Source organism: Diabrotica undecimpunctata, chromosome 2 (genome assembly GCF_040954645.1).
Source record: "Diabrotica undecimpunctata isolate CICGRU chromosome 2, icDiaUnde3, whole genome shotgun sequence".
NCBI lineage: Eukaryota > Metazoa > Arthropoda > Insecta > Coleoptera > Chrysomelidae > Diabrotica > Diabrotica undecimpunctata.
In genome coordinates this window covers 69,406,934-69,430,678 of record NC_092804.1, presented here as the reverse complement: position 1 = coordinate 69,430,678, position 23,745 = coordinate 69,406,934, and the positions used below count along the sequence as shown (strand labels likewise).

General features: G+C 32.4%; 1 protein-coding gene across 2 annotated transcripts in view; it reads left to right on the top strand.

Moving 5' to 3' along the window:
- grn (GATA binding protein grain) overlaps positions 1 to 23,745 on the top strand; it is a 249,293-nt gene that overhangs the window by 45,183 nt on the left and 180,365 nt on the right. Inside the window, exon 3 of one of the 2 annotated variants that reach the window (XM_072523081.1) lies at positions 5,726 to 6,085. In XM_072523081.1, the coding sequence (XP_072379182.1) occupies positions 5,726 to 6,085 (360 nt within the window). Of the gene's footprint in view, positions 1 to 5,725; positions 6,269 to 23,745 lie in introns of both variants that reach the window. The other variant, XM_072523080.1, reaches the window with a different exon arrangement.

Sequence of the window (23,745 nt, the reverse complement as noted above, 5' to 3'; positions counted from 1 at the left end):
GGTTTTTGTAGATATGATTAAGGTGTTTTTCGTTTGAATTGCCTGATCCTGAATGGCGAAAAGGAAATCCTCCGTTTCTGGAAACATCTGACGGGGACCAATAGTTCGAAGCTTGTAACGGTTTCATTTTTCTAGTTATAATCCCATAACCCTTAAATTTTTTTTGTGCTCTACTACAATGTTTATACTATTTCGTAGATTGTCTATATTGCGTCTAACTAAGCCGTATTTTCTAACTAAGCGTAGGTTTGGTGTTGGATGTACACTTGTTGAGTAACCAGTCTTTTAAGTACAGTTTTGTGTTACTAACTCATATTTTTTATTTTATTTTTATCTATCATGTTCGAATTCTATCGTGGGGGCTCATTCAGAAGGTACCGTCATTATTACGTCACCACCTCTCCTGTTTCATTGTTTTATTGTGGTGGTGGTCCACCAGATAAGATTGGAGTTCGACCTGCGCTTAAAGGGTCTTAACTACCTTTCTTCATAATAGGCTCGCTTGGCCGAAGGACGATTGAGCTTGCGATCATTAAACTTAAAATTTCGAGTTAAATGTGATAAGAATTTTCACGTTAGATTTTTATAGTTGTATTAGGGATATAAAATATGTTTATAATTCAGTTTATGACTAAATTTTTATGCATTTCATTTAATATAAAGTTACATATAAGCATAAATTTCATTTATCTATTGTGTACGAGTATATTACGTATATATCTTACGAACCAAAAAGCTTTTTCGGTCGAACACTTGTGGTCCGTACCTTTCTTTCCTAATTTTTGAATTTTTAAATAATAATTAATTTACTTTTTATTAAAATTAGTATCCCAAATTTAATTATCATTTATTCCACAATCAGCCATACTCTCACTCCCTTTAAAGGGAATATTAAATAATCCCAGATATCTATATTATCAAAACGATTTAGCTCTGAGGAGGTTATTTCCGTTTTACTGTATTCTAGGTGACGTTATATGCAGGAATACTTACCGAAATCGTTATTCTAATACTGAAATAGTATTAGATAAATTAATATTATGATAACTATAATTCCTTTAAGGGACTACTACCATCTTCAACCAGATTCTAAGAGACTACATTAATAGGTGTCTTCACCAAAAAGGAGATATTTTTGAATTGATCAAAGATTTTGATCAATATTTTAAGCGTTGTGCCATCGAAAGACTATTTAGATTTTGGTTTATATACTTGCTGGTTTAAATACTTTTCTAGTTTAATTACTTATACTGATTAGTTTCTATGTTTAGTTGGTATCCTATCATACGTCAGTGTTTTACATAATATGGATGCAATGTAAGAATGCTGCGAATGATAAATATCAGTTAATTTAATTTTATAATTCTGTATCTATAAACCTCGCCTGGTTTCTTTGACTGATTCAATTTCTGAATCTTTTTTTTTTCTAATATTTTTAAGATTTTCTGTGTTGTTCTTATACCAAGTGATTGATGATTTTATTAAAATTTTTTTTGGTGTGTTTATCTGTATTGTTTGAATATCTATCCAATAACATTCATTTTCTCTTTGTTTGTTCATATATCGTATTGTATAGTTTAGTGAATTTTAATAGATGTTGTTTGTTTTCATTTTTAAATTCGTTAGTACAAATTTTTGCTTATTTAATATAGCTAGTTACTTTTAACTATTCAAAATTAATATTTTATGTACTTAATCAATTTTTATTGTTTATTTCTTACAATATCACTAATTTAAAATATAATGCCAGTTTAAATTCAATATACTGATATTTATAATAGTTGTGATATTTTTAGACTGAATAGTTTTACGATTGTATCAACTTGACTATTATTTTGTTAAACCATCTAACAAGTTCAATAAAAACCACAAATAACAAAGGTCACGACTATCCGATATTCCCTCTTAGCAAATCTAACCGCTGATTTCGTTCGAAATTCTTCCTAAAAGAGAGTCCAAATTGAATTCGCTTGTAGACATTGATTCTAAAACTCGGTGATTTATGACCCATCTAATGACCCCCAATTTACATAATAGTCTCCAAAAAATTGGCCCCCGGCGCCCATAAAACGGTCTGCGATTTAATTTGAATACAAGGCAGTGTTATTTCGACGGACCCCGTATGCAACATGTGCTTCAAATCATACACCACGTCTAAAAAACACCAAAGCTCTCTCTTGTTTATGCTAACTACACCATCATAAAGCGCATTTTCAGATTGGCATGCAACATAATATGGCGTGATCTGTGTACTTTGGAAAATAAATACAAAACCTTCGATACAGTGTTGCCAGTGCAATATTTATAGATGAAATGCTATTTGAATGTTTTCGTTTTGTTATTGGTTGTGTTTAAATTTATTAAAAATTGATCTAACGATAAGCGTTTTTGCGGTTCAAGTGAAATATACTGCTTTAACAAGTAGTCGCCATGTTATTATGAAAGTATACCATTAATGAATACATATCTACATGTTGATAGAATCTTTTTCCTTTTTTGTACGCCTCATGCTTTAAGCCATTGGCGATCATTATGACATACTTTACTTTGTCTGCAGCAGTTTTAAAGAGTTCTATTGCTGTTTTTCTACTCCACTGTTTTAAATTTTTCAACCAGGAAGTGCTTTATCTTCTCGGTTCTCTTTTTGGTTTTACTTTCTCTTGAATAACCAATGGCATTGACTCATATTTTTCATTTCTTAGTATGTGACCAAACTAGCTCATTTTTTTGCCTTCATAGTGTTGAGTATTTCTTTTTTTTTGTCTTTCTTAATGTTTCCGTGATTGTTGGGTGTTGCGTGCATGATATTTTTTACATTCTTCGATAACATCACATATCAAAGCTAGCAAGGCTTTTTTTAGTTACGTCCGTAATTGTCCAGGCTTCAATTTCATATAAAAGGGCAGAGAATACGTAGCATCCCAATAAACTATTTCTAATTTCTATTACTAGTTTTTCATTGCATGTTCACTACTTTCATCTTATTGAAAGCACTTCTGGTCATCTCAATGCATCGTTTTATTTCAAGACTGCGGCCCCATTGTTAATTTAGCTCACATCCCAAGTAATTATATCTGGGTACTTTCTAAAACTGTTCCTTTGACGTAAATTGTTTCGTCTTCCATTTTGTTTTTACTGACAATCATGATTTTTGTTTTTTTGTATTTGTAGGCATCTCGCAGTACTGCGTAGATTTCACTTCGCGGAAATCGAAACTTCAAGTAGACTTATTTTAAGACTAACTTCAGATATCTTAAACTACTCATGTATTTTAATAAACGTACTGAAAAGCTCAGAAATGGTGTCATTCTTCTGCAGGTCGATTCCATATAGTCCAAGATCTGTGTAGGTCTATGACTTAAACATCTGCCTCACGTTGGATTATTAAAACAATTATTAAAATGTTGGTTAAATTGAAATGAAAAGATAAAAGTTTTGTTGAGAAATAATCCTTTCTTTTAGAAATTTGGTAAATAAAAAACAATTTACAGCTTCTAAATTACATTAGTACTAAATACAGTAGTATAAACAAAAAAGACGCATAAAAATAAAACTTAATATTGAAATAAATGGTATCCAAATGTCATTATATATGTTATAAACTGTTTTCCAAAAATTATATAAATATCTGTAATTTACATATTTTATGTGAATTATATTATAAAGCTATATTGCTGTGCAAATAAATATTAAGGTTTAACTGGCAACGTGGTTAGACAAGACTACGGCCATTTTGTAAATAAAGCTGTATGCATGTTAATAGTTAAAAAACGAGAAGGATATTACTCGTTTTCGTGTTTTGTGATATTTCGACTTCACGAAATCGGCATTTAGTTTCACTGCTAGATGGTGACAAGATTAGATTATATGCGATTGCAACTTAGTTGAAATATTGATGGTACTTTTAATTTTTACGAGCATTTAAAACTTTGTAAGAAGGTATTTTATAAATGCACAAATTTACGAGTTAGAGAGCAAATACTTGGAAGTCCTTATAAAGTCGTAAATATTCTAAAGAAAATATAACTCGCGAGAAGGTTAACGAACAAATTAAAATATAAAATATTTAATAAAAGTTGTTTTGCTGCCTAAGTGGCATTCGTATTTGTGTTCCACAAAGGCCCAAAATAATCAATAAACTTGCAAGAATCTCAAAGTTTTGAGAAATTTTTGTTGGGACATCGCATACAGGGTGGGCTGAATAAAAATAATAAATAGATGGAAATAGGGAGGTAAATACCTAACGCAAACTCTTTGCAAATTGGATGATAATATCTAAGAAGTAGAATCTTATTAAAAGAGCTAAATACTGAATTATGAACCCTATTTATGAGTTTCATGTAATCAAAAATTTAGTTTTTTAAACTAACTATTTAAATAGTAACTTATGTACCTTCCGTATAAAAGATAATTTCAACTTATTCCACATACCATTACAATTATTTTATAATAAATACTTTATACTACAATTCTGGGCTGAAAAACATTCAATGAAAGGACCGATCTGAAACACCGCCAGTGCCTAATTTAATATATAAAATGTAAATGAATCTCGAACGAATCTCATTGTGACCATCAATACAAATATGCGCAATGATCTGTTGACCGATCCGATCCTGCGTTCTTCCTACTACTTTCACACGCAGGCAGAGTCCCTATCCCAAAACCCTTTTCTGGTGACCATCTGCGGAAGTTCGTTAGAATCCCCGCTAATCTCTGCGTCTATCTCCGATGGGATCGGTAGATAATCCGGCGGCGGATCAGCGGCCATTGTGGTCTGGATTCAATATGGCGGCGGACAGGTGAGGGGTTAAATGTCCCTGTGTATTTGAAGGGCGCGCACTGGCATTACACATAGTGTGTCGAGTGAAAAGTTGGCATTGGCAAATAGGAAGAGGGTAGAGAATCGGAGGATGTATAGGCAGATGTCGAATTGCTATAGGGTAGAAAGTTTGGAGCATGCTGGGATGAAAATTATGCGGGCAGAAAAACCTTTTGCGAAAATTGGACTCTTCAGAATTGAAGTATTTAAATAAATTGAATTCTCTCCACTGTTTAATTTAACAGTTAATAAATTTTTAATTAAAATTTATGACTTTAATTTATGAGAATAATGATAAGGAGAAATAGATAACTGCAATAATATGTATATCTCCTGCATGCATAAACTTTTATCATTTTTAATAGTTATATTTAGATTTATATGACATTGCAGTAATGTACATAACAAACTTTAATATAAAAAACACTTACCAAACATAAAATGTTGCCAAATAAATTGAAAAATATCAACTTGTTAAAACAATACAAGAAAAATAGGTTTAAATGCGATACGTGTAATATAACTACTATTTTAATGGGAATAAGCCACAATTAAAGGTTAAAGTAAGTTTATTAACGTTTCAATTTCGATTTTGGAAATCGTTCTCTAAAATCGAGAACGATTTCCGAAGTGAAACTTGAATTGTCAATAAGCTCACTTTAACCTTCAATTGTGGCTTATTCCCATTAAAATAGTAATTACTTTAAAAAACCAAACAATTTAAATGACAACTCGATTAAATGTATTATACTAGATTTAATCTTATAATTTAGTAATTTGATCATATTCACATATCAGTCATTTTAAACATCTATATAAAAAGAGATTAATTAATTATTTTAATTATATTAAATTTCTAAATATATATTATTTGTAACTAAATGATATTTATTTTTCTTTCAGCGTCCAGGATGTCGTCCAGTCAAGTCTGCAGGCCTCACTTTCACGCACCCCTTCACCCTTGGCTATCTGATAGCAAACCTTTAGCTCACTCGAGTCCCTGGGTACCATTCGGAGGAAGTGACCCAGACAAATCGCAGTCCCCTAGTTCAGTACCTACGCAAGCACACAATATCTTCTCATTTCCTCCAACGCCACCTAAGGACTCCACGCCGGACTCAGTAGCGCCGTCTGCTGGAGGTCCCGAATACCAGAGCGCCGTGTCAGCTGCCATGGGAGCCTTTATGCACGAGAACCCCCAGTCATGCGCATTGGATATCAAACCGAGCGGAATGGGGGGCTCGAACAACAAGCAGCGTGAAGGTAGTGATTACGAAGGGGGCACTATGTTTAATGGTAACTTTGAAGGCACGTACGGGACTGCGTATGCCCACGGTATTCATGGGGGCGCGTATTCGCCCTCGAACAAGCAGCATTTAGGGGTCAATGGGGCGCAAGTCGTTCAGTCGCCCAATAAGCCACGGAATAAATCTAGAACTAGCGCCGGTAAGCGAAACCGGGAAATTTCGGTGACGGTGCAATTGGTTAGAGGGTACTGATAGGTTGTAATAGTTTCTGAAATAAATGTAATAAGTTAAGTAAATTGAATAAGTTTTCTCAAATATTTTTATCGAAAATTAAAATTATAATGCTATAGAAAGATCTATTACTACCTACCTAAAGAAAATAATATTTTCAAAATCTTCTTATTTGAAAGACTAAAATATCTTTTAGTCTTTTAAAAAGAAGAATTTTCAAAATATTTATTTTTCTATAAATGTTAATATAAATTTTTAATGATATAGAAATGTAATAAAATATTACTACGGTTTTTTCTGTATATATATGAAACGAGCTAAAGTAAAACTCATGCCAGAATAAAGAAATCTAAACTACAATTGTCCGTATTTATGTTAGGTATATAGGTAATTTACTTTTCAATTTCAAAAAAGCAATGTGTTATGTTTTGTATTCTTGCAGCTTTTTAAACAGTTTGTTACATCTATTTAATTTTAGTTCCTATGTCCCATGAGTTTTTTGTTTAAATTTTACGTACAAATATAAGGATTCCTATTACTTTCTTCGTCTTATTGTTAGTTTTGTATTGTTTTTCAATTCCTTATAAAGTTGTATGCCATTTTTTTAAATTGCTCTTTTCGTCACATCCTTCTCATGATCTTCCAATTTTTTCTAGTAAAGCCCCTCTGGATATGCTGCATAGCTTTTATCATTGTTCATAGATAACTGAACTATTGATCGTTTGTTTTAATGCCTTTTTCCACGAATGCAGTTTATTGAAGGTATCCTTCCAAACTCTTGGTTTCTTAATGACCAATTTTGGGAATAGGTATTAATGTGTCTCTGTCTAGCACCATGTCTTAATTTATCTAGATTTTTTCCTTTATATATTCTTATTCTCGATGAAATATTACTATATACGTTTTTAATACAACTTATACATTTAAAATTAATCAGACTACCTTGATACGCATTTATTACGACTTAGTGTCCTACTTTAGGTCTTCTGGATGGCCATGTTACTGGCTTAACAAGCAGATGCCCGGGTTTGATTCACGGTATCGACAATGAAATTTCCAATTTCTAAAAATTATACAAGCCGTCACCGTTCTTCAGAGGGCACGTAAAGCCGTCGATCCCGGCTATGTAAGTGGCCATGTTAGGGGCGTTTGCTCCACCTATAAATCCTAACACTATCCTAATACTCTAGATTATAAATGCTCTAAATAGTACACCTCTGCTTTCCATTTCCAATTTTTTTACTTCTTCTAAGTCATTTATATATTGTCTTTAATTGTGATGATTACTTTTCTAAACTCTATTTTTCTAATATATTTTAGGGTCGCTGCAAAATTGTTTTCAATCATACATTATTAAAAAGACATACGTATCAGTTAACTTCTTTTTTGTACAACTAATAATATGTATACTATTATCCTATCACGGACGACTTTAAAATTTTAATATTCGATAATTTAGAAGTAATTGAAAGTATCATAAATTTATGTTAACATCTTTATTGACAATGCCCAAATTTTTTTAAGAACTGATGTTGCAGATACACTCACCATCGAATATTTTTCGTATTTTTTATTTTGTTTATATTTTTTATTTTAACATTGCTTTAACCTTGGTTTTGGTGCTTATTTTAAGTTAGTTTTTTTATTTTTATGTTTATTTCTGTGATATTCAGTTCCTAACTATAAAGTAAAAACTTGATAGATTCCAAATGCATGTGGTCACGTGAGCAAGTAAAAAAGTAGGAAGGGAATATAATCCTTTATAAAATCTGATAATTCCAGTCGTTTTTGTTTGTATGTTTTCACTTTTCCTTTAATTTTGGTTTGATTTAAGATGACAAAGATTTAAGTTATATCTTTTTAGGTGTTGAACAGTGTATGACTCAAAAGTAAATTGATTCATACAGTTTTCTGTATAATACTACAAAACTAAATAATTTTATTATATAGCTATATGATCTATAAGTCATTCTTCTTCGTTTATTATTCGTATTTTTGACTTTTTCTCAGTTATTCCATCTTTTATGTGGTGATGGATATTATAATTATTTAAATATTTATCTGTTTTTATTTCCTTCCAAGATAGGTTAGTATTGAATGTTTAACGAATCTCGTAGTTACATTATATATTTCTCCCTTATTTGTTTATGTGCTGATTTCGTCTGAATTTTTTTTGAAAACTCTTCTTTAATCATAGTTTTTATTTAATACAAATAATTTGACTTTAATGTATGTATTTCGGTGGCCTAGCGTTTTAACGTTTTTCGGTAGGTATCAACGAATGTGCATTACTTAAACGTGTGGCTCCACATTTATTTCACTTTCCATTGTTCATTGATTGGTCGTCTCTATTCACCTGTAAATTAAAATACAAAGCCAATTATCCCCTTCTGAGCATTCCATTCAAAAGCTCTAGAAAGCCTAGTATTAGTTTTGGAGATAAGTTTGTTACCTGCTAAGCTTATAAAATGATCTGTTTCTGGTATAAAACTGTATGTCGCACTGCGCACATTGCTCATTTTTTAGTGAAGTGCATAAGTGTTCAAGTGAAAATACTCATTCAGTATCCAATGAGGACATCTCTGATTACTCAGAGTTGAGTTCTGGTATAGGAAAATGGTTCTGGTACAATTAAAGGAGAACTAATTCCCTATATAAGATTACCTACAATTATTTTGTACTGTACTAGATATTATCCCTATTTTTGATATAGATATTCCTCTATTATACTCCTCTGGTTGGTTTTATTCTTCAGAATAACTTATTCGAAATAAACAGGTTTCTTCCACAAGAAACAACGAAGAAGATGGATTTGGCAAAGACCTGAGGGAAAACTCAAAATCGAAATAGAGTATATATTTAGCAACAAAGAGAAATTGGCCAAGATGTGACTATAAACTCAAGCAAAGAAGAAATAAGCAAGAAAAATCAAGCAGTGCACAAAAAAATCAAAAAAGATTTGGGAAAATATAATAACAAAAAAATACAACAAACAATAAAGGGAAATAATAGCTTAAAGGTGCTTCAAAGAAAATTAAAAACTGTAAAAAGTCAAATAATTAAATTAAAAAATACACAGACTGAAATAATAATTTATTAACAATAAACTGAATTGTTAAAAACTTTGGAAGATTTCTATCAAGAACTATAGAGTAGTAGACATGACACCGAAATAAAGATAAAAAGGTAACTGAAAATAACCATATTAAATCAAGGTTCTGAATGAATGCAAGACATAACACTTACTGAAATTAGACAAGCAATAGATAAGATGAAAGACAATAAATCACCAGGAGATGATGCACTAGTAATCAAATCCTTCAAGAACGGATAGAATAAGACAGTAACGATTCTGCTACACAAAAGAAGATTAAACTGACCTAGAAAAATATCGACCCATTACCCTGTTAAGCCATATGTATAAACTCTTCACAAGAATCATAATAACGAGATTGGATAAACAACTAGACATGCGATATTTACAGAAGTGCGATAAACGTAATAAAGTTACAGGAAAACAGTAACGAAATAAAAATTTAAAGAGGTGTCAGACAGGGTGACATACTATCACCAAAGCTTTTTATAAGTGCCCTAGAACATGGATTTAAAGCCCTGGATTCGGATCATAAAGGAATAAGTGTCGACGGGGAAAGACTACACCACCTAAGTTATGTCGATGACATAGTTTTGATAGAAGATGGCCTTGCCGAAATTAAAACAAAATACTTGATGAACCTCATGCTCAGCAACAAGTTAAAAACCCAGAAATATGAAGTAGAACTTGTCGATATATACATTGGACACACGAAATTAAAATAGACAAGAAAAACCAAAAAGGTGAGGTATCCAGAAGAATAACACATGGATGGGCAGCGTATAAAGCTCTTAAAAACGTATTTAAAGACGCCGTTTAATCTGAAGCGGAAAGTCTTCGATCAGTGTGTTCTGCCAGTAATGACCTACGATGCGGAAACACTGTCCCTAAAAAAACAATGCATTTGGACTAAGAGTAGCACAAAGAAGGATGAAGCGTTCGATGAAAGGGGTAACTACGAATGATAAAATCACAAACGAAAAAGAACCAGAGTTACAGATGTTGTGGAGAGAGCTTGCATATTAAAATTGAGTTGGGCTGACGTTGCAAGGATGAAGGATGGAAGGTGGACAAGCAAATTAACCGAATGAAAGAACAAATAGACGAAACGGAGGAAGACCACCTACACGACGGCAAGATGATCTGAGAAAGATGACGAAAAAATTGGATCCATACCGCACAAGACCGTGCACTCTGGATACAAACAGGGGAGGCCTATGTCCTGCAGTGAACTTAAAAGAAGCTAATGATGATGATGATGATGATTATACTTCTCTAGTCAATAACAAAAAAGACTTTTCATGGCAATATTTCATATATTTGATCATAATCGCTACTTTTTTTTTTAAATTTTGATGTTAATATGAAATATCTTCTTACTTCAATGCAACTCTTACTATTTGTGTACTTACAATTTTTCCAAGTTCTCCAGTTTCATTTACAATTTAGTGTAAAATATCGCCTTCATAATGGCGAAAAATTTTATTCCAAATATCAATTACATTAAACCGATTAACTTCAGATAAAACCTTTAACCATTTAAATTCCATAATTTAGCGCCGCTTTCCACTGATAGCTTATAACAACTTAATTGCGCATAATTAATAATTACGCCCATTAATACAAACAACTGAGTTATGCGTGTGGCAAGGTTTTTCAGAAAGAAAAGTATCCGCTATCAATCTTCTCTTGTAAATAAATTGATTATCTATCAAGATTTATTATCAGAAACATCAATTATTTTGTCTATTATTATGAATTAAACGATACTTCATATAATGTGTTTCGAAATAAAGTGATGTAGACTAAATTTTTTTGGTACTGAATATCATACTTATGTTTAGTTGGTTTTGGTTTAACTTTTATTTTAGTTTTGAACAATATGGCTAGAATAAACTGCAATAATATAATTTTATTATACCAATAAATTTATAAAAATTAAAGTTTATTATGTGTATAGATTTTATAGGAAAAGTTTCATATAAATTTCAGCTATACCTGATATATTAACACAGAAAAATATTGTTTAAAATACAGTTTGTCTTTTAAGTGATACCTACCGAATTTACTTTCATTGCAAGGTAAATCAAATGCAAAGCGAAATTGTTTCTTTAGTTTGTTTTTATCTGTTGTCTCCTTACTTGATCCGGAAACTCTATGCTTTCTAAAGGATGTGTCATGAGATTCCCTTATTTACAATTTTATGATGGAAATACCAAGATCTTAGTACGTCCCATTGTTTATAATAACATGATTTATCAACCACGATTTGTTTGATACTTATATTACTTTTTTAATAGTATCTTTTGTGATGCCGAAGAATTGTTTGGGCCTTCAAAGATTCTTCTATAACGTTGGTTTGTCAGCGAGTCTGCTATTTCTTTTCCTGAACTCATTCCTTAGTATTCATATTGGAGACACTTTATTGTGTGCCAGGTTATTAAGGCATTTCTTACAGTATTTTATTAGTTTTGATTTGTTGTGTAGACTCTTTACAGCTAATATCGCCATATGGTTTCAATAAAGGTGTTAATTTATTCGTTTTCGAAAACCTCTAAAGATAAAACCTCAAAGACCTCTAAATGAATAGTTTTTGGTCAGTTCAATTAGGTACAATATGAATGTGCGCTTAACCACTTGTTCACTCGACTTGAAAGGTCTATTGTGGCTCATCCCTAGGTTAAAGTTGTCCTTTCAGCACAGCCTTTTTAACAAAGGTTATTATGGCCTTTGGTGACGCTTCTACAAAGTTGTAGGGCTCTAGTTGATAATGTTTTAAAGAATTGAGTCTTATCCTATCCAACCCTGGGCAGTTGCTCAGAAAATGTTCCGCTGCCTTGTTATCAGCCTGACAAAATCTGCAATTCGCACTTCCATTTAGTCTAATTTTATTAATCTGCACCTTAAAGCGACAGTAAAGCGACAGTGTCCTGTTAGTCGACGTATGATAACTCGCAGATCATTCCTATTCATATCTAGTAGATCTTTATATATCCTCTTCGAAGGATCATGTATAAAAATCTTCGAATCTTTAAAACGCAATATCTCTATTATTATTGAAGCGATTGATTTTCTGAACTACCTCGTCCAGCATTTTATATGTTGATTTTCCTTCTGGAAAAGCATGCTGGTTGCCATTGAGAGGGTGATCTCTCAGTGACTCCTCCTTAATATGTCTAATAAGATTTTTTTATCCACTTTTATCCACAGAGAACTTTTCCACCCTATTAAGTTTTCACATCAATAATTGTTGATCCTGGAAAGGTGTTCTGTAATAAATGCTTTAGGTTTTGTAAAGATACCATCATGTTTTTTAAAAAGGCCTGGTCTCTAAGCCAGATTTTTGGAAAGAATCTTGTGAATTCTAGTGCTAGCAGGTATATTTGAAATACTGTTTTTCTCCACCATATATTTTTATACCGTTCAAGTTTTAAGCTCTATCTTCATTATCTCTTGTATTTCTAGAAAGGGACTTTCTTTCATCCCTTAGTCGAAGAGCGAAAAGCATCGTCCGCTTAGTCTTATAATTCATACATGTTTTGAGTTAAACGTTCCAATTTAAAATCCAAATTTCTGTCAACATTTTCGTACTAAAAAATATATACATGGGAATAAATGATAATAAGGATATGATTTCTATTTTAACTTTATTGTATTGTTTTTATTCTAGCTATTCTTAATTTAGTTAAACTATTATGTTATTTAATATATTTTTTAACGTTTTTCGCGATGCAATGGAACATTTTTGACATGCTTTTTTTACCAACACGTCAAAGCGACATTTTATTTTTTGGTGTGCATTTCACACATATTCACGTGTTTTTGATGTGAAGCCATGAGATCTTCACCAGTTTTCACGATATTTTTCGTTCCGCGTGTCGCACCGATACAAAATTGTGAGTATTTTTTGAAAAGTTTTTGTTTTTGATTTAGAAAATATATTGGCACTACTGGGTAATAAATATCTCGAGAAGAGATAAAATCTTACAATCCGAAAATGTGCCAAATTTTTATATACACTCATATGAATTTTATATAAATGTACCATGTTGAATAGCGTACAAATTTTAATACAAATAGTAAATAAATATACTAGATTAAATTATCCAAATAAAAATTTAAATTATTATATTATATAATACCTATAAGGTGTATAAAATGCTAAATTTTGAGATATAACTATTTCAGTCACTTTAATCTTAAATTAAATTTCACTGTAGAATGCAAATACCATTGGTATAAACAATTCACGATGTGGAAACAGAGTCTAAGCAAAATGAACATAAAGGAACAAAAGCAAATAATAAATAATAGTAATAATTCACATAAGAGAGCAAAGAGGTAAAACAGACGCATTACTGGAGAGCAAAAACTTAATGCAATTGCCCTCTCCTCATTTGTAAAGACTCTAAAGAAATGACACTTTCGTAGCGCATATATAATATAATTATGTTGTTGAATGTTGTATATATATATATATATATATATATATATATATATATATATATATATATATATACATATATATTTGTCAATATTTTATACAAATAACAAATAATGGAAAGTGGGTAAAATTGGTGAAGGCCAATTTTGGCATAAAAGATAATGAGACATTAGATTTTATTCTTCTTCTTCTCGTGCCACTCCTAGCGGAGATTGGAAATCATCATGGCCACTGCGACTTTGTTAGCAGCGCGCCTAAAAAGTTCAATCGAACTACACCCGAACCATTCACGTAGATTACGAAGCCACGATATTTTTCTTCTTCCCACACTTCTTTTGCCCTTAATTTTGCCCTGCATGATATTTCTTAAAAGTTCGTACTTTTCACCTCTCACAATGTGCCCCAAGTATTCCATCTTTCTAGTTTTTATCTCATTTAGAATTTCGCATCTTTTGTCTAAAGTTTGGAGTACTTGCGTGTTAGTGACGCGATCCATCCATGATATTCTGAGAATGCGCCTATAGCACCACATCTCGAAAGCTTCGATGTTTTTTGTGGTCAACTGTTTTAGTGTCCAAGCCTCTACTCCATACAACAGGGTAGAAAAGACATAACACTGCAGCATTCGTATTCGTAACTTTATATTGATATCACGATTGCAAAAGAGTTTGCGCATTCTATTAAAGACTGATCTAGCGATTTCGCGATCTAGATTTTATTAGGAAAGTGAAATATGGTGGTTTGATTTTTTGCCTAAATCATCTTCAATGCCCAGTATTTGTTAACTACACTGACTACAAATTAAGAAATCAAATTGTTACCTTCTATTTTATTTATTTTCAAAAATTTGGTATTAATGTCAATCGAAATGAGCCGAAATTATATATATATATATATATATATATATATATATATATATATATATATATATATATATATATTTACATATACATACATATATATATATATATATATATATATATATAATATATATATATATATATATATATATATATATATATATATATATATATATATATATATATATATATATATATATATGAGAGCAGATCCCATTGTACACAGATACTTGATAGTCAACACTCTCCCAGAGCCTTGACGCATTTACACCTCTACAGCACTTCAATTAGCGTCGTAAGCATGCAAAAATCCAACATCAAAGTATGCGGGTATATGTGAAAAACAATAGTCAATCGTCCAGCACATCACTAATTAGACATTAGGGGGTGGCAGTTCCCACGCGAAAGAAGGCCGTGAAACAACAAAAGAACTTCATTACGTAGTCACTTTTGGTTTCTTCAATGCGATTTTTTTAAATTAGATTTCTGCACGCATACGTACTTACCACGAAGTTTTAAAATTTAAAAATGGCGGACGAATATTTTGTTGTTTCTGAGTCAAACTGAGTTTCTGGGTCTTGTACACTCAATAAATAGTAAAACAAAACAGTAATATCACAAATAAATTTTACATATAAAAATGCAAATGATAACCTAAACTCTTTATAGAAAACCGTGAGAAAAAAGTACACAACTTTGTTGCTGCTGTAAATAAATATAAGATAACTTAATATAATATAGCATGAGTAAGGGATATAGATACAGAGATAGAAAGAGGAAGACAAAGAGAGAAATATTGCGGTTTAGAAAAAGATAGAACGAAATAGCAGTGGACCCAAAAATGCTTGAAGCAGCTGATGATGACCTTACTTTCAACAATTTATAACTGCTTAAGAAAGTGTTTATTACTTAACTTCTTATATCTATATTCCAGTTTTTTAAGCGTACAAGCTCATTTGGTAGGGATCTATGGAGTAAGTAACACCCAGCCGTATCTCTTGCCTACTCATCCATAGGTCAGTCCGATATACCAGCGTATTCTAGTCTAAGTAGCAGATCCATTTACATTTTATACTTCTAAGTACGTTTTGTGTCCACTCCAGAGCATAGGCATTCCGTAAATAATTCTATTTCGTTCGATCTTGAGCACACTGAATCCAGTTGTGCTGGATTCGCTTGATGTCGTCTGACGACCTTGTTGGAGGACGTCTTCGATTACGATAAGCATCGTGTCTAGGTCTCTAGACTACTTTTCCTTCTTCTTCAGCCTTAAGTAATCCAACTTTGGGCCTCCTCCAAATCAATCCAGTGTTTTCTATTTTGTGCCACTTGCTTCCGGTTGTGTCCTCCGATCTTCTTAATGTCATCAGCCCATCTCATTTGTGGTCTTCCTCTGCTTCCCTTTCCTAACCATGGTCTCCATTGTTGTATTTCGTGATTCCATCTTTTATCCTTTAGTCGGGCATTGTGTCTTGCGAAGCTCCATTTTTGGAGCCATCGCCTCCATCGCTCTTTGTGCTTTTACTATTCTATCCATATTAGACTTGGTGAGTGTCCACGTCTAACCATACGTGAGTATAGGGAGGATACACTGATCGTAAATTCTGGTTATCAAATATTGTTCTATTTTAGTGCTTTTCAAGATCCAACTCAGTTTTCCAAATCCTGCCCATGCTAACTTAATTCTTCTGGTAAGGCAGTTTGATTTTCTTTGTTAACTTTCATTATCTGTCCCAGGTACATGTATTCGCTTGCTGTTTCTAAATTTATGTCGTTCAACGTAGACTACTACTAGCTTGAAATATAACTAGAAGAAGATAATAAAATGTTATAGATCACAACATGAAGTATACAGCCTGAAAGATCTTTCGTGTATACCGTACATATAATTTTGTGGATTTTGTACAAGTGTAGTGCCAGCTGTCAATATTAATTTCAGGTCGAGCCTTGCTTCTACACGTACTTAAAAGCTTTTTCTGACAGCACCGCTCATGTACAATCGTTGTACTTTTTAGGTCCTTGCAGAGCTTCATCGAGATTTTGAGTATTTTTTAGTAGTTTCTCTACATCTTCAGAAGTATGGCCATAGTTTCCGAGTGACTGAGGCTGCTTTGTTAGTCACTGCTTTATTCTGGTTCAACGAAAAGCTGTGGAATATATGGCGGTAACCAATGTTGATCAGTCTTTAGGTTCTATTCGGTCGTGTTTCTCCCACAGAAAGCATACTTATGTTCAGCAATATACATCTGGAAAGATACATTATCATTTTTCTACTATGTTTTTCTAAAAATCACCCAACATATAATGCAATAAAAAAAACATAGATATTATCTAAATAATAAACTAAGTTCATTGACTTGGGGTAAAAAACTGAAATACTAACTAATTTATGCCAGCCTTAACTTTTTTGTGAACGAATTCACTTTCCATATCTAACAGTTTATTAATAGGTAATTTGAGATGCATTAAAAAACTTGTTCTACCTATTAAAACATTCTCACTTTAAACGCGTATGTTAATGTCCCAATCTATATCAAATTTCAAAACGTAATTTTCAAATCTTATTTTTTGAGATGATTGATGATATTGTGCTTGAAAGCTTCCATGAACTGATTTGAATTTGAATCAAATACAATATAAAAGTTTTTATCACTGTTTATTTGTATGGTAAATTTGAATAGACCATTCAAAAATGTTTTTAAACTATTTAATTTATTTCTTCTACTGCATACGATGGGACAAGAATGATGGGTTAAACCACGTGAAGGTGAAGATCATTTTGTTATAGTCCAGGAAAACTATAAATAAAAAATATAGTATTGGACATTTCGAGAATGTTTGGAAAGGAATAAATTTTTTCATTGTTTTTAATATTAATCTTCATAATTATTAATTTCCTTAATGTTTTCACTGAAAAATTGAGACTTCACCAATCGGAAAATCAAGGAAAACATATAAACATGTGATTTTTATAATATTAAACAGTTTTAATATTACATTTTATTAATCTTGTTATTTAAATACATTAAATTCAAACAAAAAATCAAATTAGTGACCCTCACTTATCGGACAATGAGATAGATGAGTTTTTCTTACTGACGTTCTGGGGTTATTTTTGCCACTTTTGTACACTTTACACTTTAAATATCTAAAGAAAAGTTAACTGAACACCGAGAAGATCGCATGGTATGGAGACGCATTTTGTTCCTGTAGTCCCAGATCATTTTTATCATTTTTGATGACGTTATTTGATGCCCAATTTACATTTTTTATTAAATTTTTTTAGTATTTTTCTCTAAGGTAATTCGAGTTCTTTGACTTTCTTATTCCCTATATCCATATTTTTTTCAATATATTTCCTTCATCCTTATTGTCGGTATCCATTCAAATGATTGTTTTCATAATCTGTTATTTTCTATTCTTTGTACATATCCGCACCATATGAGATGCTTTACAAGTATATAGTCCATTGTTGTGCCTTCTATTTCCGTGATTTTTTTTTTCTGATTATCTGCCTCCTCGAAATGCTGTTGTTCGCCTCATTGTATCGATTTCCGTGGCCTCTTTTTTATCTTTTTTCTGTTTTTCTCCGTTAGTCACCACATTTCACAGCTATATAACATGTTTTTACCAGACTTTCATAAATATTAGTCTTTTTCGGTAATTATTCTTTCAGAGAATTTCGTTAAGGTATTCTATAGCTTTTCTGGTGTGTCCTAGCCTGGTGTTAATTACTTGGTTTCCTGTTCCTTTTCGAATGAACATTGTTACAAAGGTACTTTTATTTGTCGCAAGTCTCTTTCTTCTTGTTCTCTCTAGTAAAAAAGTTGCTGCTCTGTATTTGTTCTATGAAATAACCTTTTTGAACCTTTTTCTTCAAGAGCTTGTCTCCATTATTCCAGTTTTTTTTTCTGAGTCGCATTCATTATTTCCTACTAACACTACATCATCAGCATACATTATGCACCACGGAATGTTACCCGCCGTTATTTGATCCAAAACTAAAGAGAATAAATAAGGACTAAGGTGACTTGGTGCAATCCAACTTTTACATAAAATTTGTCAGTTTCTCTCACATTTGTCCTATCACTAGTTGTTACTCCCTCATACACGTCTCCCACAATATATGCATATTCACCACGAACTTCACCCACTACAGAATCTCTCGAGGAACTCTATCATATGCTTTCTTAAGATCAATCTGTTATTGATCTGCCTTGCATAAAGCCAAACTGGTTATCGGATATTCCGGTGTGTTCCCATATCCCTCTATAAATTTCTCTCTCACATATTTTCATGGTGTGAGTATGTAGTTTTATTTTGTAGATTGTTGTGCGTCTCCCTTGTTTTTATAAACAAGTACTAATATACTGCTTCTGTATCTATCTGGCATTTGTCCAACTTCCATAATTCTATTAAATAAACTTGTTAACCAACTTATTTTACACCAGAGTCTCTGGTGTCTCTCCAAGTGCTCTTCACACAATTAAAACAAATTATTATGCCTAATATATAAATCTATTATAAAAATTTTGACCCCTTTTTAGGCATATAATTGATATTGGTATCTCGAAGTACTTTCCAAAGTTTTGTTAAAGGCATTATATCTTAGACATTTTGAAAGCTAACGAAAGTTATGTGTATATACTTCGTGATTCTTTGTCGTCTTTTGTTTCTATCGTCTGCTTAAATTAAAACAAGCTTTCTGTACGTGACCTGCCAGCCTTGAATCCACTTTATTCTTCCTCTTGGTAGCCGCTGCATGCTTCTTCTATGATGTGTCTTCATATCCATCCATATAGATGACTGAGTGTACTAGTTTATAAAAGACCACCATCGTTATTAGACTCCATAGAGCCTTTTTTAAGAATTAAAGAAATATATGCCACTGTTCATTGGTTGGGGGATACCTATTTATCCGCATATTAACATTTTTTATGATCAAGCCATATAGTTTTTTGGTGACATATTTCCGAAGTTCAGCATATATTGCTTCGGTATCCATTCATTCATTTTGGCTTTACAACCCTGTGTGGGTCCTAGCCTCCCCAAGAATTTTTTTCCAGTCGTCCCTATCCATCGCCTTCCTCCGCCAAGCACGTATTTCCATATTTCTCATATCTTCATCTATGTTATCTAGGAATCTTGTTCTGGGTTTTCCTCTTCTTCTTTGACCAATAGGTCTATCAAGGAGCATTTTTCTAGCTGGGTCAGTTTGCTCCATCCGCATTACATGGTCTACCCACCTCAGACGTCCTATCTTAATGTGTTTAACGATATCTGGTTCCTGATATATTCTATAGAGTTCGAAGTTGTATCGTCTTCTCCAGACACCATTTTCATTTACCGCTCCATAGATTCGCCTTAGTATTTTTCTTTCGAAACATCCTAACATGTTTTCATTGCTTTTTGTTAAAGTTCAGGTTTCTGAACCATATGTTAGGACTGGGCGTATTATTGTTTTGTAGAGTTTTACTTTTGTATTTCTTGATATAACTTTAGATTTAAAAAGGAGATTAAGTCCAAAATAGCATCTAAGTATTAGCCGTGCAAATTCTGCGGTTTATCTCTGCGGTAGTGTCATTTTCAGTATTGACGAGCGTTCCCAGGTATACAAATTCGTTAACTGCTTCGATGACGTCGTTTTCTATAACAAGTCGCTGTAGTATTTGTGGTTACGTAGAGATAGTGCAAACACTCCTGACCACGGCGCAGTAGACGAAATTTGGTTTAGTCCCCACTTCCATGCGAAACGCATTGTACTATGCACTGTATAATTCCACTTACACTAGAACCTTTCTGCCTTTACATGAATTTGACTCCGCCTTCGCGCAGCTCCATGGTCAGGAGTGTTTGAACTATCTTTACCTATTGTCATGTATTTCGTTTTATTGGTGTTTATTATTACACCCATTTTTGTAGCCGCTTCTTTTAGTGCTACGTACGCCTCACGTGCTGCGTTTTCCATTCTCCCAACAATATTAATATCATCAGCATATGCTAGAATTTGCACAGATTTGTTATATATTGAACCGGTAGTTGTGATTTGTGACGTACGTATTACTTTTTTCAGAGCTAGATTGAATAGTATACAGGAGAGTGGGTCTCCTTTACGTAGCCAGTTATTTGTTTTAAAAGGTTCAGAGAGTTCCCCCTGGATTCGTACTCTGCATTCAACTTTTTCAAGGGTTAGTTTGGTTAGACTTACCAACTGATTTGGTACTCCTAGGTCTATCATTGCTCTAAACAATTCTCTTCTATTTACAGAGTCGTAGGCTGCCTTGTAGTCTATAAATATGTGGTGCGTGTCTACACCGTATTTCAGTGTTTTCTCTAGAATTTGTCTTAGGTTTGAAATCAGATGAATTGTTGACTTACCACTTCTGAAACCAGCCTGGTATTGTCCTATTATTCGCTCTGCATATGGTGCCATACGATGGCATAGTATATTGGAGAATATTTTATACGCTGCATTTAGGAGCGTAATTCCTCGATGGTTAGAGCATTCAAAGATATCTCCCTTTTTGTGTATGGTGCAAAGTATTCCAATATTCCAATCACTGGGAAGGGACTTCTGTATCCGTATTTCTTTTATAAGCTGCTGTAGCTCTATTATGATATCGTGGCCACCTTCTTTATATAATTCCGCTGGGAGATTATCTATTCCGGGTGATTTGTTTCTGGCTAGTTTGTTTACAGCGTTTTTAATTATTTCCAGAATCGTTGGTGGAGCCTCTTCCCTCTCGTCTGCTCCGCATTTTCCAAGTTTTCTTCTTCTTTCTCTATATTAAGTATCTGGTTAAAATATTCCGTCCATCGGTTTAGTACGTCTGTTCTTGTTGTTAATAGATCGCCATTCAAACTTCTACATTGATTTGTGTTTACCTTGAATTCTTTTCTGTTGATGTTAACTTTCTGCTTCGGTATCATAAACTTTTTTATTTTTAAATGAGATATCGGCTTTTCTTATGATGTTTTCAGTGATGATATTCAAGGGAGATTTTTCAAAGGCGTAATAAACAAAATTTCTAACATAAAACAGGATAAATCTTCATTCCTTGGCCATGTTACAAGAAACGGTAGAGCAAAGTTTTTGAAATTAATTATTAAAGGGAAAATAGAAGGCAAGGAGGAACTTCGAAGCCGTGGTTTTCGTCGTTTAAAAAATAGAAGATATTGGATGGGTTGGGTATCACTTCACAAAGACGATACTTCGCTGAGATTACTGCCAACCTTTAATGAAAATGGTACTATTTGAACTCTTGATAAATACCAAATTTTGTATATAAAAAATTAAGAAGAAAGTAACGTGAACTCCCTTACCAGATATACTTTTGGATATCGATAGAGAGCCAGATATTAATACTTAAACGTTATATTTTGTAATTTTACAAATATTTTTGAATATAAAAAAAACCACTAATCTTTAAAATTATTGATGCGATTGGATAGACAATTAAATATTCTCTTAATCTCTCCCATGGGATCAATATTCCTATTAAAAAACAAATAAAATATTAAATGTAGTGAGCTTAAATATAATAGAATTTGATAACTAATTTATTTAATGGGATAATTGTTAGTTTTAAATAATATTTTGTTTATAAAGTGTTTCATAAAGTATTTCACTATTAAAAGGGTATAAGTATTGTTTCATAATTGTCCTTCATTGAAGGAATTCCTTAACTAACAACCCTATTATTGAAAAGACCGCAAACAGCCGTAACAAAATAAACTTAAACATAAACTTCCGCATACGTGAAGAGATAAACCCCTCAAACGTAAAATCGATTTAATCGTTTTTGTGGCGTTACCACCCCAACCATAACTAAATACCAAAACCGATCAATTTCACAGAACATTGGGCTACTTTATAACCATATTTCAACCGCAAACTTTAACAATATCTCCGATTTCGTTAATTCCGGACCATTTTCCGGACCAGAGCCTTTTATGTTTGACAAATCGCACAAAAATATGTCAAGTAAACCACTTCAATTGACAATAGATGGGCAATTTAAGGATAGAGGCCGAGTTTCTTAAATCGGCATTGGCGTAGACAAAATAAGAATGGAAAATTATACATACTAAAAAATATAGACATTGATTTTATTAAGACAAAACAGTTTAGGTAATACCATTGGTCCAATTACAGAAACAAAAAAAAAGATAAGAAGACAAGGAAAATAAAATTTCTGTAGTTATATACCATAAATCACAAAAGTTTTATTTAAAAATCCTTTACAAAAGGTATATAATTAAAAAAACCCTTTCGAGCTACATTACAACAGAACGTTTTTGGATTTATTAGTCCATCATCAGTGCATTTACAAGGTGTAAATGAGTCAAGCCATTAAATATGTGGGTAAAAACCCTTAAAATGGTACAAAATGTGCTATTTATTACATCTTTGTTAAAAAGTTAGTGTGGTGTTAAAGTTTTTAGCAGATACCCTGCATGGAAACGTAAGCCCCCAATGCTGGTTGCTGAACCTGAGACGATGTCTCTGTATGGACTTTATTGACACCTAGAGCACATTTTTTTCACTGGGCCTGTCTGATCAAAAAGATCTCCATTATCGCCAAATATTTGACCGTTTTGCTTCTTTAGGCAAACCCGGTATATATTCCTAACGCATTTTTTAGAAAGGTACGCAAATAACACAGTTTTTTATGCACAAATTATTGGCATCGTATAAGACATAATGAACGCTATAATAACAGAAGACGATACGCAGGTAATAAAAGTAAATGCAGAAAAAATAAACTAATGGTATTTACATGCAATCTAAATTAACTGAAATGCATCTTGATATACGACAAGCAAATACAGTTCGTACCCAAGTTTTAATACATTTACTGGTGGATAACCAGCAATCTTGACGATGAGCTTGGAAAGCATATGTAGTAAATATCAGAACTGCCTTTCAAATTATTGAAAAAACTTTTCACAAACTCCATCTTTTGGTTAGATGTTAGATATCGGTTCGTAAAAACTTTTATTGTATGCTGTGGAAACTAGATGATCCTTCTTCAAACTTCATCTTA